The sequence below is a fragment of the Salvelinus alpinus genome, chromosome 25 (genome assembly GCF_045679555.1).
Source record: "Salvelinus alpinus chromosome 25, SLU_Salpinus.1, whole genome shotgun sequence".
NCBI classification, from domain to species: Eukaryota; Metazoa; Chordata; class Actinopteri; order Salmoniformes; family Salmonidae; genus Salvelinus; species Salvelinus alpinus.
This window is the reverse complement of record NC_092110.1, coordinates 10,488,742-10,503,879: the sequence shown is the minus strand read 5'-3', so window position 1 is coordinate 10,503,879 and position 15,138 is coordinate 10,488,742. Positions and strand designations below refer to the sequence as shown.

The 15,138-nt window shown below is 37.9% G+C and overlaps 1 protein-coding gene across 1 annotated transcript; it reads left to right on the top strand.

Annotated features, from left to right (window-relative positions):
- The first annotated feature begins 7,312 nt into the window (after positions 1-7,312).
- Positions 7,313-9,713, top strand: foxg1a (forkhead box G1a). Its single transcript, XM_071365574.1, has one exon. The coding sequence runs from the start codon at positions 7,510-7,512 to the stop codon at positions 8,746-8,748; it is 1,239 nt and encodes a 412-aa protein (XP_071221675.1). The 5' UTR covers positions 7,313-7,509; the 3' UTR covers positions 8,749-9,713.
- Positions 9,714-15,138: the final 5,425 nt, after the last annotated feature.

Below are 15,138 nucleotides of genomic sequence, written 5' to 3'. Positions count from 1 at the left end.
AAGGGATTTCATATGTGGGCTCTTTTATTGCCTCAAACACAATGATTGTAATGTATAGAGATTATGGGCAAGATAATTTATTTTGGTGATTTATTCCTGGATCATTTCTGTGCGGTGGTTAGTATTTATAGCAGGTTTATTTATTACGTTTACATTAGTTTGAGGTTTTCCAGTAGGCCTAATTAAAGGACATCGTGTTTTGAACTCGATAGCTTTGCGTTTGAATTGTAATCGAAAATAAAAAAACAAATGTATAGTAATAATAACACATTTTACATTTTCAACAATTTAAGGCTTAAGAAGGCCTATACATGGATTCTTTAGAAATCATTCATAAGCAAATGTCATGCTCTACCAGGTTACAGGGTGGAAAATTGCTTTTTTGTCAAAGCACCAGATGTAGCCTTACAAATTCTATTGAATATTAACACAGAATATATGTGCCTGTATTTCCTGTTCTACAAAATCGCATCATTCGGCTTACTTGCAAAAATATTTAATTGTAAACTATGTTGGTAACCCCAGGCCTATAGAATTGTTTTCATTCGATAGGTTATTTGATCAGAAGCCAGTCCCTAGTTGTTATTCGGATCACGCGTCTCCCAAAGCCGCTGCAGCTGATTTAATGACTCACCACACAGCTCAAAGATTTAACAATGTTGTTCTCGGCCAGTAAAATGAGTCAAATAAATCGGAAATACATTATTCTTGAGAAACTAATTTTAAAACTCCAAATAATAGGCTATTTCCCAAAATGACAAGATTGTAAAAGAGACACATCTCTTATCCTCAATTTTGGTGTTTTGTTTCTAATTAATTCAATGGACCTACCTATACACGATAGTAAATTAAAAAACCCTGATGTGTATTAAAATTGGCTTTATATTTACCGTTACTTCTCTTCTTTAAGATTTATTGCAGGATAAAAATATATGCCACACACACATACCCAATGTAAGCCTGGTTAAATTAGGCTCCCACTCCTTGATTAACCAATAAGTTCATAAAATAGCCGACTGTACATTTATGGAAAACGAAAGGCAAATAGTCTCTATTCACCTTTTGAAGTATGGTTCAAATATCCACACATTACTACAGAACATAACAGTCAAAATACTGTAGACTTGTCTGTTATATAGTCATACAGATTCACAATACCGTAACACAGCAGCACCTCTAAACGACAAACAGCATTGTAAAGGTTGCCGGTAGGTTATGTCCATAAAATGAATCCACAACCAGACCAATTTGATAATCAAATGTATGATCAAATAATATCGAATAAGGATTCATTATTATTTATCAAGTTTATAAATAAATATAGACGGTTTGCTGTGACAACAGTTGTACAGATACTTTATCTTCATACCTCAATTAGCAAATGCTTCTAAGTTGCTTATAAACTGCAGGGTGAACTTGTTTTAATTTTCCATTAAAACACATGCAGACAATAGTTTGAGGTGAATTTTATTTAAAGTCATGATCAAACATTGAATTTTCATTGAATCAATTGAATCAAAATTCCTTTCTCCAATAAACAATAAGATTCCCTCTCCGGGATACGCCTTTTTAAACCAAAAGCCGTTCGCTCCTCTACCGCTAGGGGGCTCTCTGCTCTCACAGATGTGCGCCGGTCTCTATCAGTGTTATAACGGAGTTTTGCGGTATTTCTGCTTGCCTATCGTCTTATATCCACACAACACTATTTATTTGTGCCCTAAAGTGAATAATAATGTGTTTACATCAACGGCGTGTTTATAAATATTTTGCAGTAGCCTATGTGTTGAGCAGCCCTGTCATTGTATTTAAACAAATCCATGCCTTTACTCAATTTCTTATAAAGATTAAACTAGTACTTTCAATAAATTATGGTTGTCAGTCTGAGATTAAATTGTAAGCGTTTTGTTTTAGGTTTGCATCTTTTTCTATACGTGAAACATAACATGATTGGAATTATTGATAGAATTCTACTTTTATGGCCGTAGTTGTGTTCTAAATCAAGGATGGGCAACATTGGGGGCCACAAAAAAACACACACTCAGTCAGGGCCGGCCCTAGACTTTTGGAGGCCCTAAGCCACATTTTGTTGATGATTACAAGTTTAGATAGCTGGCCACTAGACTAATTTACCAATCTAAAAAATCTTAGCGGACATGGGCTAATTGAGTGACTGTCAGTAACCAGGTTTACATGCAACCTTTTTATGCCTGTAAAGTAGGCTACATTTAGGATAAAAAACGTCAGGACAGACCTGATGGAAATTGAACATTTGTGCCGGTAAACTTTTCAAATTTAAAAAAAGATACTAAATACACTAGACAAGGTAGGATCTCTCTATGTCTGTAAAATGTATTATATGAGAAATGCTTGGCTGCCTTTTGACAAATACAAATAATCTCGCTATTTTGTCCATAATAATCTCATCATGTAGGCTATACCTTCTTGGTAAACTTTCCAAATATCGACAAAACGAAATATTAGACAAGGTGGGATCTTTTTGTGTAAAAGGAATTATGCAAGAAAGGGCGGTGTCAACTGTTTTATGCGCAAATATTGATACAATAACAATCATATTGAAGTAAAACTTGAAGTCACACGATGACATGTTGTGTGGTCCTCCCACTACCATTTGGGAAAGCATACCGTTTATTAGGCTACAGATTAAATAAGTGGCTAGAGAACATGTGCCAATACCAGAGTGGGCACACTCGCAATATAAAGCAGCATTTTTAGTGACAAAACCATCAGTAGAGTTGAAAATACGATGGCATTTATTTATTTTTTGCTACATGGGAATTGAACAGCAAAAGTTATTTTTATGTGCACTATGTCTTCACGCATAGACATTGACCCGCAACAAGTACATTTGATGGAAACATCTCGGATGTATAAATATTTTATTTATGCAGATTTTGGAATATTTGCATGAAAATCTGCCGCCAATTGGATGGAAACCTAGCTACTGACTGACACAACAAGAGAAAAACTTCTGATGAACAACCAAATTGTACCTTGTGTGTTCTACTATTCTAACTCTCAACAGTAAGTTGAGACCCCAACTGAGTTCCTAATACAGAACATACTGTATATTATATATATTAGGAACTCTGTTGGTGTCTCAACTTATTGTTGAGAGTTGAAATAATAGAATACATAAGGTGCAATTTCGAAATGATATGTGTGTGATATATATATTTCTTTATTTTCTTTTTTGTAAATTGATCCTCTGGCCTACAAAAAGGTTCGCTGCCAGTTTCCCATCCCTGTTCTAAACCATTATTATCATTCTACCATTTATTTAATTTAGGTTCCCTTATGGAAATACGGTTTCTATAGTATAAGAATAACGTTTTATTTAAGATAGGCCTATATTACTGTAAACCCCAAGGCATTTTTAACTCAAATACTTCTATTAAGTTGTACTCAAAGTCAATGAAAAGTAATTATTACTTAAAACGTTAGTACCACAAACTCAAAACTAAATGAGAAGTCACACCAACATTAAAAAAAAAAAAGATATAACAGCATGCTCTACTGCAGGTAGATTTTTCTGGAATTGTTGTTAATATCTGTATTTTTGCATGTACATTTAGTGATTGATTGATTAAATGTTATACTACACAAAGATAAAACATTTCTAAACTAATCCAGTCATTTCATTTTTGCGCCTGTTACTGAAATGGGTTTTCCAGTTTAAATGGCTTAGGCTATCCAACAGTTGAACTACCTAACACTGGCTAGATTCCAATAGGAATTACACATCACTTTGCAAGCCAGCATAATGTGATTTACAGTTTCTGGTAAATTTCCCAGGTTTTCCAGAAATCCTGGTTGGAAGATTAATATATATATATTTTTTAGGAAAGTTTGTGGAATTTTGCAACCCTACTTGTAGGCCTGATGTGGCTTGTAAACTATGACTTTCAGGCCACTGTATAAGGCCTCATGATATATGTAATGGTTCAACTATAATGCTAATATTTGCCTAGGATCTCACTTGGTGAAGGTCACAGGAATGAAAATGAATTCAACTATATCTCTGTTACAAGCAAATACAGTCATGGGTGGTAACTACAATTCAATCGAAAAGGCAAGGCACACCGGGAAATTATTGGAGGCGTGGCTTAGTGGGGGCGGGAAATGTAAGAGTCGCTTACAAATAAAATGCATTTGTATTACTCATATGAAGCTAGTACTGCTCACTTCAGCTATTTAAGTTTCTTAACTTAATTTGTTTTAGGTAATCGGTTTCCTCAAAATGTTTGTGTAGCCAGAACTTATCCGGATTTAGCGTAATAAAAGTATTTTATCATTCATTAGTTGCAAGAAATGCTACTTTCCTACTCTTGTCTATTAATCCTCAATACAGATGTGCTGTGCATCAGGCCTGTGCATGGTTTATTGTAGTATGCTAGGTTAGAATGTACTATATTTATACACCTTATGATTCAGGCTTTTATTATTCACTTTCAGTTGCACTCCCAAAAGTCATCATCATCATCAGTAGCTGCAGAATCTCCAACTGTGTTTATTAAAACAAATGGCCTTCAAACATACACTCAACAAACGATTCGGCACCTAATTTGTAAAGTGTAGAATTTTGATTTGTGATGAAATCAGAATGCACATGCTTGCACACCACGGGCACAGCACATGACTATAATTGTCTTTCATCCTATATTTCAAATATATTTAAAGTATAGGCTACTACTGGTAGTTTTCTACTCATAGAAATGGCATTTATTCGTTACATTTATTCAATAATTTATTGGTGGAGTGCGAACTAATTTGCAAGAACAAAATAGAGGATATAAATTGCAGAGATAATACCAGGCGCTCATGACCTTGTTTGTTAAGTCGCTGAAAGAAAGCGTTGACAACCAGTCCATTCCTTTTAAGTGATGCGATAAGGCTGTTCAGGAGTATCACATTCTTTGTACAACAGCTAGTCTCTGGGACAGTTGGACTCATGACCACCATGACAATGCAAGACAAAACATCAGATTGCGCATAGATGAGATATGAGCGTTGCTAGTGCTTGCAGGCCTACACAGTTTACCTTTCTTTTGCAAACCGGAAATGAAATTACAGGACTAAATAAATAGTTTGCACTTGACAATTATACATATCTTACCAAGGGTGTTGTTGAAATTTAACTTACCGATCATATTTGGAAAAATAGGCCTACTCAAATAAACTCATCATGCTTTGACCCATGTTTTTGGCCAGTGTTTCTCCATTGACAAACTATTACATGTCTCTCCAGAAATTTGATAAAAATGAAGTGCGTTACAATAACAGCATCACTATTGTTATTTTTATTATTACGTAGGCTATTGTTGTGGTTATTATTATTGTGGTAATAATAGCAGCCAAAAGTATCCATGGTAGCCATTCGTCATAGCCCTGTCTTGAATCATCCGTGACTAACCACAAGACGACACATTGGATATCATAACAACATAATGAAATGACCAAAATAGACAAAATAACATGCTGTTTTTTGTTTCATTGTGTTGTTTAAGGAAAACGAACAATGACTGTTATACAACTATGTGTTATTTTTGGATATCTATGCGTATATGTAATCACTATTTTAACATTTCTTAAAACACATGATGTTGGCTTGACATTTTTAACGAATGCCACTAATATTTACATGAGTGTGCATCAACAGTAGGTCGAGCCAAAAAAAGTCACCTTGTGGGAATTCACGAGGCTCTCTGTTTGTATCTCTCCTTCCCATCAGTTATTTCTCTCCTGTGCGCTTGTGCGCTCTCTGCTTGGTGAATTTGTCTCTGTGTGCGTGTGTATGGGTGTGTGTGTGTGTGCGTGCGTGCGTGTGTGCGTGCGTGCGTGTGTGTGTGTGTGTGTGTGTGTGTGTGTGTGTGTGTGTGTGTGTGTGTGTGTGTGTGTGTGTGTGTGTGTGTGTGTGTGTGTGTGTGTGTGTGTGTGTGTGTGTGTGTCGCCCATCCTGACAAATATCCATATGAGTTTACCTAAACACACAAATACAACAACACAAATAGACAGCTATACTATAATAAACTGGCCTGACCTGGAGCTGGTCTGAGCTGAGCTATGTGAAAACCTATGATGTCCAACATTTAGGCTACTCGTTCTCGCACCTGGACTAAAGGCTGTTACGCACCTGGACTAAAGTAATACATTTGTGTTTGAATGTAATATTTCAGATGAAGTCAATGGAGGATGGATTATGACAATTGACTCGAAGGTGCAAAGCTTGTTTCTTGGAGCGTTATGACCACTGGGGCCACATATTTGTAGGCTAAATATACTAGTACAGTTCTCCCCTATCGATAAATTCCCACTATGACTGAGATCCCTTCGTAAAAAAAAGTTTTTAACAGTTTTTGTGTTTATAATCCCGTTAATAACGGCTCACCCTTGCTCTCTAAATTGTAATATCCCTTATTACCTTGTTACCCGTAATCGTGATTTACTATTATGGTGATAATTATTCTTATTATAGGCCTAGGTATGATGTAGTAGCCTACCACCAATATGAATACTAGGCCTATAGGCTACTATACTAGGCATACAACTATTAGCAGGAAAGCCTACTACAACTGCTAGGCGAGTTATAGTAAGCCTAACAATTCTACTAATAATGATATGTTTGTGATGTTTGCAACGCCGCATAGCCTATTGGATAAAATATATGGATTACTTCTCAAAACTGTAACTCCAAACCATTACGCACGAGCGCACGATGGAGATCTTGGGCTCCAAGTAGCGGTGGGCCGAGGGTTGGATTTACTTGAGCTCTAAAAAGATGGACCGTAAACAAACATTATTAATTATGAATGAAGTATCATCTTTAAATGCTACCTGAACATTTAATAAGGACCACCGTGCTACTGTGGATATCTCCATATAAAAAACACAAATGAATGTCCATTCTTTAACGTCTAATCTAATATCCACATTTTAAAAGTAGGCTACTTATGCTTGAGACATAAAGTAGTACCTCTCCTCGGTCGCTACATTTATGTGTCCCTCTTGTGTTTATTTCCATGGGAATGTACACAAACTTTTGAAGACGCAGAGATATGTTGAATCAGCAATCTGGAAATATCAAGAGCAGTGAAATGGATTAAGGTTAGCCATATGTGGTATATTTTCTTGGTATGATTTTTGTCCGAGAAAGAAAACCTTTGTTGATGGGGATGAGCCCATTCTGCGTTGCATTGGTGGATGTGTATCCTTGCGCACTTCAGCAACAGCTAAGAACTGCTCTGTGATTGGCTGGAAGGAGGGAGGACGCGTTAATACTTATGGTGCTGTGGTTGGCTCTCAACTGTAAAGGTTCAACCATTTTTTGTTTACATCTTAGTGTCTGTGGCTCCATAATTAATTGTAGCTATCTGTCTCCTATCGATGTGCTGTAAAGAACATGAAATAGTTGTTTTTTATTAGCAGAGTTGCAGGCGTAAGAGATTGAGACCCAACTGTGCTGCTGCTTGTTGTCATTTTACCTGGCGTGTGATGTTGGATATGGGAGAACGGAAAGAAGTGAAAATGATTCCTAAATCATCGTTCAGTATAAACAGTCTGGTGCCTGAAGCCGTCCAAAGTGACAACCACCACAGAACCGTCCACGAGGAAGAGGAGAAGATTCCTTTACCTACCCTGGTGCAGGACACAAAGTCGGAGAACATTTGCACCAAAATCGAAAATTCGTCCAATGAAACGACTTGCACAGACGAGAAGGAAAAACAGGAAGAGAAGAAGGATAGCAAAGAGGGGGAGAGCGGTGGGAAAGATGGTGAAAAGAAAAACGGCAAGTACGAGAAACCACCATTTAGCTATAATGCTTTAATTATGATGGCTATTCGGCAGAGTCCGGAGAAACGACTAACTCTGAACGGTATTTACGAGTTCATTATGAAGAATTTCCCCTATTACCGGGAGAACAAGCAGGGTTGGCAGAATTCCATCAGGCATAACCTTAGCCTAAACAAATGTTTTGTTAAAGTCCCGCGGCACTATGATGACCCGGGTAAGGGGAACTACTGGATGCTTGACCCCTCGAGTGACGATGTGTTTATCGGTGGGACAACCGGCAAACTTCGCAGGAGATCGACCACATCCAGGGCAAAGTTGGCTTTTAAGCGAGGCGCTCGCCTTACTTCCACGGGGTTGACCTTTATGGATAGAGCCGGCTCTCTATATTGGCCAATGTCACCGTTTCTTTCGCTTCACCATCCGAGGGCCAGCAGCGCGTTGAGCTACAATGGGACATCATCGCCATACCCTAGTCATCCTATGTCATACAGTACAATGTTGACTCAAAACAGTTTGGGGAACAACCATTCTTTCCCTTCTTCCAATGGCCTGAGTGTTGACAGACTTGTGAATGGAGACATTCCCTATGCCACTCATCACCTAACGGCGGCGGCGTTGGCGGCCTCTGTGCCATGTGGTCTATCGGTGCCCTGCTCCGGGACTTACTCTTTAAACCCATGTTCGTCCATAAACCTCCTTGCAGGACAGACAAGTTACTTTTTCCCCCATGTCCCCCATCCATCAATGACCTCCCAGAGCAGCGCTTCGATGGCGGCCCGGGCTGCCTCCTCCTCCTCCTCCCCGCAGGCGCCCTCATCTCTTCCCTGTGAGTCCTTAAGGTCTTCTCTACCAAGTTTCTCTTCTGGACTTTCTGGAGGACTTTCTGATTACTTCACACATCATAATCAAGGGTCAACTTCAAATCCACTTATACACTAACAAAACATCCCACGGGAGCAAGACTGTAAGTGAACATTTTACACCCATTTACATTGTAAAATATATAAAGAAAAGCGAAATGAAACAAAGAGAAAACAAAATGAAAGCAGCCCGAACTGAAGCCCAGGTATTTTTTATTAATATTCTGCATTTATTTCTCTGTACATAATGTAATGTGTCGGGGAGTTGTTTATTATTCCACTGTCAGCAACGTGCAATGTGATACGGAAAAAAAACGAAGAGAAAACGTAGTTTTTGGACTGAGAGGCATTACCTTAGAATGTGTATTTAAATAGTGTCTGCAGATTTGCCTAATTTTAATATTAAGAATCTTGTGATCTAATACCATCACATGAACCACCAGTCTCCATGTTTGCAGTATTATCACGTATCATGAGTGCGCTGGTGGAATATGATTGTTGCAAAGCAATTCAACACTAATTTTAATTGTTTCTTTTCAAATAAATGTGTTTTTAAAATGCAGAATAACCATACCAACCCATGGCTCTTTGTTATTTTGTCCTCTCCCATAATGAACAAAGTAGTAGGCTACTTTATACTGACATTCATTTATATATAGGCTAATATTTTCACAATGTTATACTTTATAGACCAAAGAATGGGTTTAGAAAAAATACTCGAGAATTTCACTATTCAACACCAGAACAGATTCAGAAGGGGACAAAATGAACGAATGCCTTTTAACTTGTGTTGTGCATATTGTACTGTATGTGGTCACCACCTGGTCACATCCATTTTGTAATTAGTCAAATGTCAATATACCTATTGTAATTATAGGTTAACTTTGCGAACGTGTAACCCGTGTTGAGCAAATGCCTCATAAAAATATGGAGTGATTGTTTATGTCGTCTTTAAATTTCATGGTTGTGATATTGTGGTCTTATTCCCGTGTTTGTCGCTAAAACTGTTTATCGAACAAAATAAAATAATAGGTTACGTCCATATCTGATGAAAACTTTGTCTTTTTTTCCATTCGTATTACAATAGTAGTACGTTTCGGTTGTTATGTTGTATGTGGTTGTTAATTGGATGGCTGCGCAGGAAACATTGTGCGGGTATAGGACCTAGGCCTCCTCGGTTCAGCGTTTGGCTTTGAGAACCAACTGGCACAGAAATGTTTCAGCTTCCTTTGCCTCCCTTATTTTGACCACTTGGTACTTAGTATTTGTTAGTTAAAAACAAACCAGTCCTACCAATGTTAAATAAACTACAACCATAAATTACAAATAGTGTTCTAAAGTGATGCGTAAAAGTTGACACATCTAGTAGTAGGCCTACATAATGCCGAGACTAATCATGGTCTCGTGCAGGCTGCTTAAGGTTTTGGATACGGTTTGAACGCTTTAACCGCTGTTGTTTGTGTGGTTTTGTATTTGGCCTCCTCCCATCTCATATCTTCTATTTGATGAGTATTGATGTATTAGCTTCAGGGGCATGAATTGTTTAAAAGTGAAGTGTTATTGATTGCAATGCAGACCAGGTCATACATGTTTTCCTAAAGGCACTGTGTTTTAATGTAGCCTACATAAATAATAAGGAAATGCATGACATGCCTACTACAACCTGTGGAATACTTTCCACTTCCTGTTTTTTATTTTATTTTTTTTATTCCAAATGATAGTAAGGCCTAATGCAAATGAAACACAACAGAAGCGTATAACTTTCAATACTGTGCGGTCAGTAATTTGTTCATTTCCTAAAGACCATCGTGTTAAATGAGTCTGAATGTAATGCAATAACCTTACTGCTTTTCACAATGGACTAGTGCAACTCAATATCTCCTCGCTAGATGTTATCGTTCAGATGTTAAATGGGGTGACCACTCAAAAGACAAAGACTGAATGAGGTAGGGTTAAATCTGGAAGAAATATATCTTCTTAAACTACGGAAATATATACGTGCTACTAGAAATAATGATGCATTTGAAGCAGAAAATTTCTAAAATAGTATTTAGATGTATTCGTAGTTTAATAAGACATTTAAAACAGCGAATTCTGTTAATATTCTTATTTCAAATTTAGGCTACGCCTACAGGGAATATGTAGAATAAAATAAATTGCAAATGGTCAAATAATACTTGTTAGGTTTAAATTTAATATGATTATTATGCTAATGATTATCACTATGATTATTATTTTTTATTTAACCTTTATTTAACTCGGCAAGTCAGTAGAGTACAGTATTTGTTTATATATCAATGTGTGAGTTTTTCGCTTGCCCCTGCCTTCAGTCTTCCTCCTGAGTTTCAGCTATAACAATTAGTAATCAATATACCTGAACCACAGAGGACTCATATTTATGTATTATATTTCGAACAAAGCATCAACTGAAGGATTGCGTGCCAATCGTTGGTCTTTTATGACTGGGTTGCTTTATGCTATACTGTGTGGATGACGTAACAGCTAATCAAGGCGGAAATATAGGCTATAGGTTACTGTCTGTCAGCAAAATAGTAGCTATTTTTAAAGTGAAGAACTTCAAGGAATTGGGTAAGGGCGTGGTTGTACCTCATAGCGATAGCATAGCGATTTGAGAACATCCTCCTGCCCTGTAATCTCCCCATATAGGCTATGGTTCAACCCAGCCACCGGCTACTGAAGAGGCCTAGGGCTAATACAAAGCATATTACCACCGGAAGTGACAAAATCGATTACATATCTAGACCAAAATCTCGACCTTTAGGCCGTGTTAGACAAAATAAACATTTTGAAGTAACCCACATAGACCTATGCCCAATCAACTCAACAGCCTACGACAAAATACACATGTTTTTCTTCAAATGAATGATACCACTGATTTTAGAATAACGCCATATCACACGGAATGACATGGGCCTCAAGACATAGAAACCCGCCGCTTAGGGTACTTAACAAACAGACATATTTACGAATATATGTCGACGCAGTCACGTAAGGATAACAATTGACAGGGCATTTTTACGCACGTTTACGCACTGATGGGTATAGCAGGCATATCATGTGTATTTGTTGTCCAATAAGACGCTGCATGCACCAAATCCTGCTTTACTGCATGCAACTAACAGCTGTATGGCAGGGAACATGCAGTTCACATACTTTATCCTAACCGGTTTCAGTATACACGTAGAGGAACAATCCTGAGGCTCAGCGCGCACGGGCCTAAACAGACAACTCTCTGACCACAAACATTAACGTCATCAACATGAACAACAAAAGCAACAACAGCCATTGGTGCTGCTGCTTCAGCAGCAATAATAATAATAATACTTACTTTAATTTAATTAATTCATTGTCTGTGTGTGTGAAGAAAGCTCGCATTGGCCATTGTCTAGAATACCTTGTAGGTCTACGACTCGCAGATTGAGGGCGCTAGAATCTTTTCGAAGGCTAGAGCAGATATGATATATCATGCTCTGGGTGTCTTTTTTGATAGCCACCTTATCCCTGCATGGCTAACAATGCGTGCTGTGATGTGGAGAGAAGCGTTAGGGTTGTGATAAAGAAGAGCAAGGCTGGACAAAGTGCAGGCAAAGATATGTTCAGTTACTTATGATTCCCTCCCAGTAATAAACAAAGTAGTAAGGTGCTGGTCAGAGGCGTTGATGTAAAAAGTCACAATATTAAGTAAACATCTGTCCATTATATGTAGGCCTGTAACATATTTACAACACATTGGTGAAGTAATTAGTTGTAATAGTATTATTGTTTGTGTGTGTGTGTGTGGGGGGGGGGGGGGGGGGGGGGTTAGGTGTGCAGGTCGCGGTTAGTTTGTTCAAGCATGTCATGCCAAGGCCCACACCACACCAGTGCGATTAAATGTTGCGGGATGCTGGTTCAACAAGGCACTTATTTTGCGGTAGTCTGGCAAACTTGTCCCCAGCTTGTGAGAAGCAACAGGCTTCTATCAAACAACTAGCCACACAAGCAATAATAAAATATTTGTTGTAGTCTCTGACTGTATTGCTTGGCTAGAGGTTCGTGTGAACGAAGTAGAAAACATTCGACAGATCGTGAATAATCGTTTTAATGAGTGTGTAAAGCGTGCGACTTTGTGCACGGAGGTGTCGGGTTAAACAAACAGCCCCCGTACCCCGACGAAATCCGATTGTGTCATTTCAATTGACGTATTCTTTCCGTAAAACTACAGATCCTACACGGGGCTCCAATCGTATGAAATAACAACTATTTCTTAAACCGATGTGATCTCTATTTATTGTTATTTGTAGCCTATTCATGCTCGAGCACCTTCTTTCAATAACCTATCGATACAGAAACAAATAGCTGGCCTAGTCAAAGGGCTACTGGCCCGATTTAGATTTTATAATGCATTTAATTAGGATACCATTATTCGTGTGTGCTTTGAGAGTGCATCTCTGCATTAAAAAACCTTGTTGTAAATCTTATTTTCGTATAGCTTTTTTGTATAAGGGGATGAACTCTTCATCTTGCATATTCACTCAATAGTGGGCCGTAATTAATGAAAAAACTTGTGATATCCCTTTGTTCCCGCAGGCTACAAGTTAGTTATAGGTTACATCAAAATACATAAATTGCGCTGGAACTTATTCCATTAAGTTGACTAAATAAAGGATCGTGTGTGTGTGTGTGTGTGTGGTTTTGCAAAGTAATTATCTGCTTGTGTAATTGACCAGTGAAATGCTGGCATAGCATATCTCAATTGCTAATATTTGTATTATTAGAGCCGGTTCTTATTATCTGCCTCGAGCAAATATGAACGTTTTAGCTATAGGCCTATATAATTGCAGATGCCTACAATCATGCGAAAAATTATTAGGGATATTGATAGGTGACAGTGACAGAAAGTGGCAAAACTTCGTGTGTGTGATCGCCGCCGGTAGCTTAGTATCCTGTGACCAATATGTTGGTGCACACGCCTGTATTGGTATGCACATGTTGGGGAACATAATGCCGTTGCATACAACCCAGTTTTATGAATTTGTCAACAAGCATATTCATCCACAAACAATGAATGATTGCTTCGCTTCTGCCTTGTGGAAATTAGAACAATGGGAGGGTCCATGTTTTGGCTAGGCTATATGGTATCCTCGATCAAGCTTCACGTTTAGACTAGGGCCTACTTGACAGATTCATAAAGACTACAAAGTACCAACATTCATGATTTTATGGTAAGTTTCAAGTTGTATTTGTCACATGCACAAGTACAGTGAAATGCTTAATTTGCAAGCCCTTCCCAACAATGCAGTAGCCTATTCAATATCAAAATAACCAGAAAAATAAAATGGAAACATGAGAAAAAGTAAATAAGAAAGGAATAAAATGTGTAGGTCTTTAGACGAATTTACTTCAAGTTGATTCATGGTTGAAGACTGTTGGAAGCGTACTTATTGTCAGTGAGTTTCGATATTGAGACATTATTATGTCCTTTGATTGATCAAGCCGGGCGCTCACCTGTGGCAACTTGTCACACTCAAGCGCATGTTGCTGACCTGGTGCTCAATGTTTATTGTTTAGCTCAAATTTGGTGTAGGAGGTGCACCATCGCAACTTTTATATATGAAGCTATACTAACGTCCGTGGTTGCTGCTGTTTATAACGCTGTCCTATACCCAGGCATATACATAGACTAAACCTAAAACATTTCGCAGTGCGACCAAATTATAACCATAGTCTGAAACGTTGGTGCTCGTCTAACTCCCAAACTGACAGCGAATACAATTATGGACAGATTTGAAGAACAATTAAGCCTACGAAGCGTGAGAGCTATTATTTTTACAACTTGGCAAGGCTTGAGGTATAAGGCTATACATGGCCAGGTCCTTTGACATAATCCCGCAGAGTGGTATTCATTCAATAGAGGCCCGAAGACTATTTCAGAGACTTTTCTTTCTACACAGACGGCATGGTTAAAACCAACATTTGTCTGTTGAACGTGGTCACAGAAGGGGCCACCACCTGGGTGAAGGCAACCAGGTGATGATTGTGTGTAATAATAATAATCATAATTGTAATATAGCTTTTGGAATGATCAATGATAATGACAGAATATTTTTTAAATAATCAAATATTTGTTATTATTAGGCTATTGTTTCATTTTATTTTGCAGTATTGTATTGTTATTACTTCACTACTAAATATAATACTAATGTTGATAGTGGGCCATTTCTCTTCTCGCTAAATGTAACTATTATTTTGGTTTAACCCGTGCAATAGGCTACGCGTTCACACATACATTTCCTTTGAAGACACCTGGGTATATAGCCTAACCAATCAGAAGTGTAGCATATTCAAGCGATGGCTTGGATTCACACCTCTGATGGTTTCATGTATCAAACTACATCTATACACTCAGAGCCACAAAGCGTTGTGGTTAGTTAGCATGGATGTTTCCAAGAATGTAGGCTACAGAAAA

Coding starts and splice junctions, on each gene's coding strand:
- foxg1a (XM_071365574.1), top strand. CDS start 7,510: ATGTTGGATATGGGAGAACGGAAAGAAGTGAAAATGATTCCTAAATCA.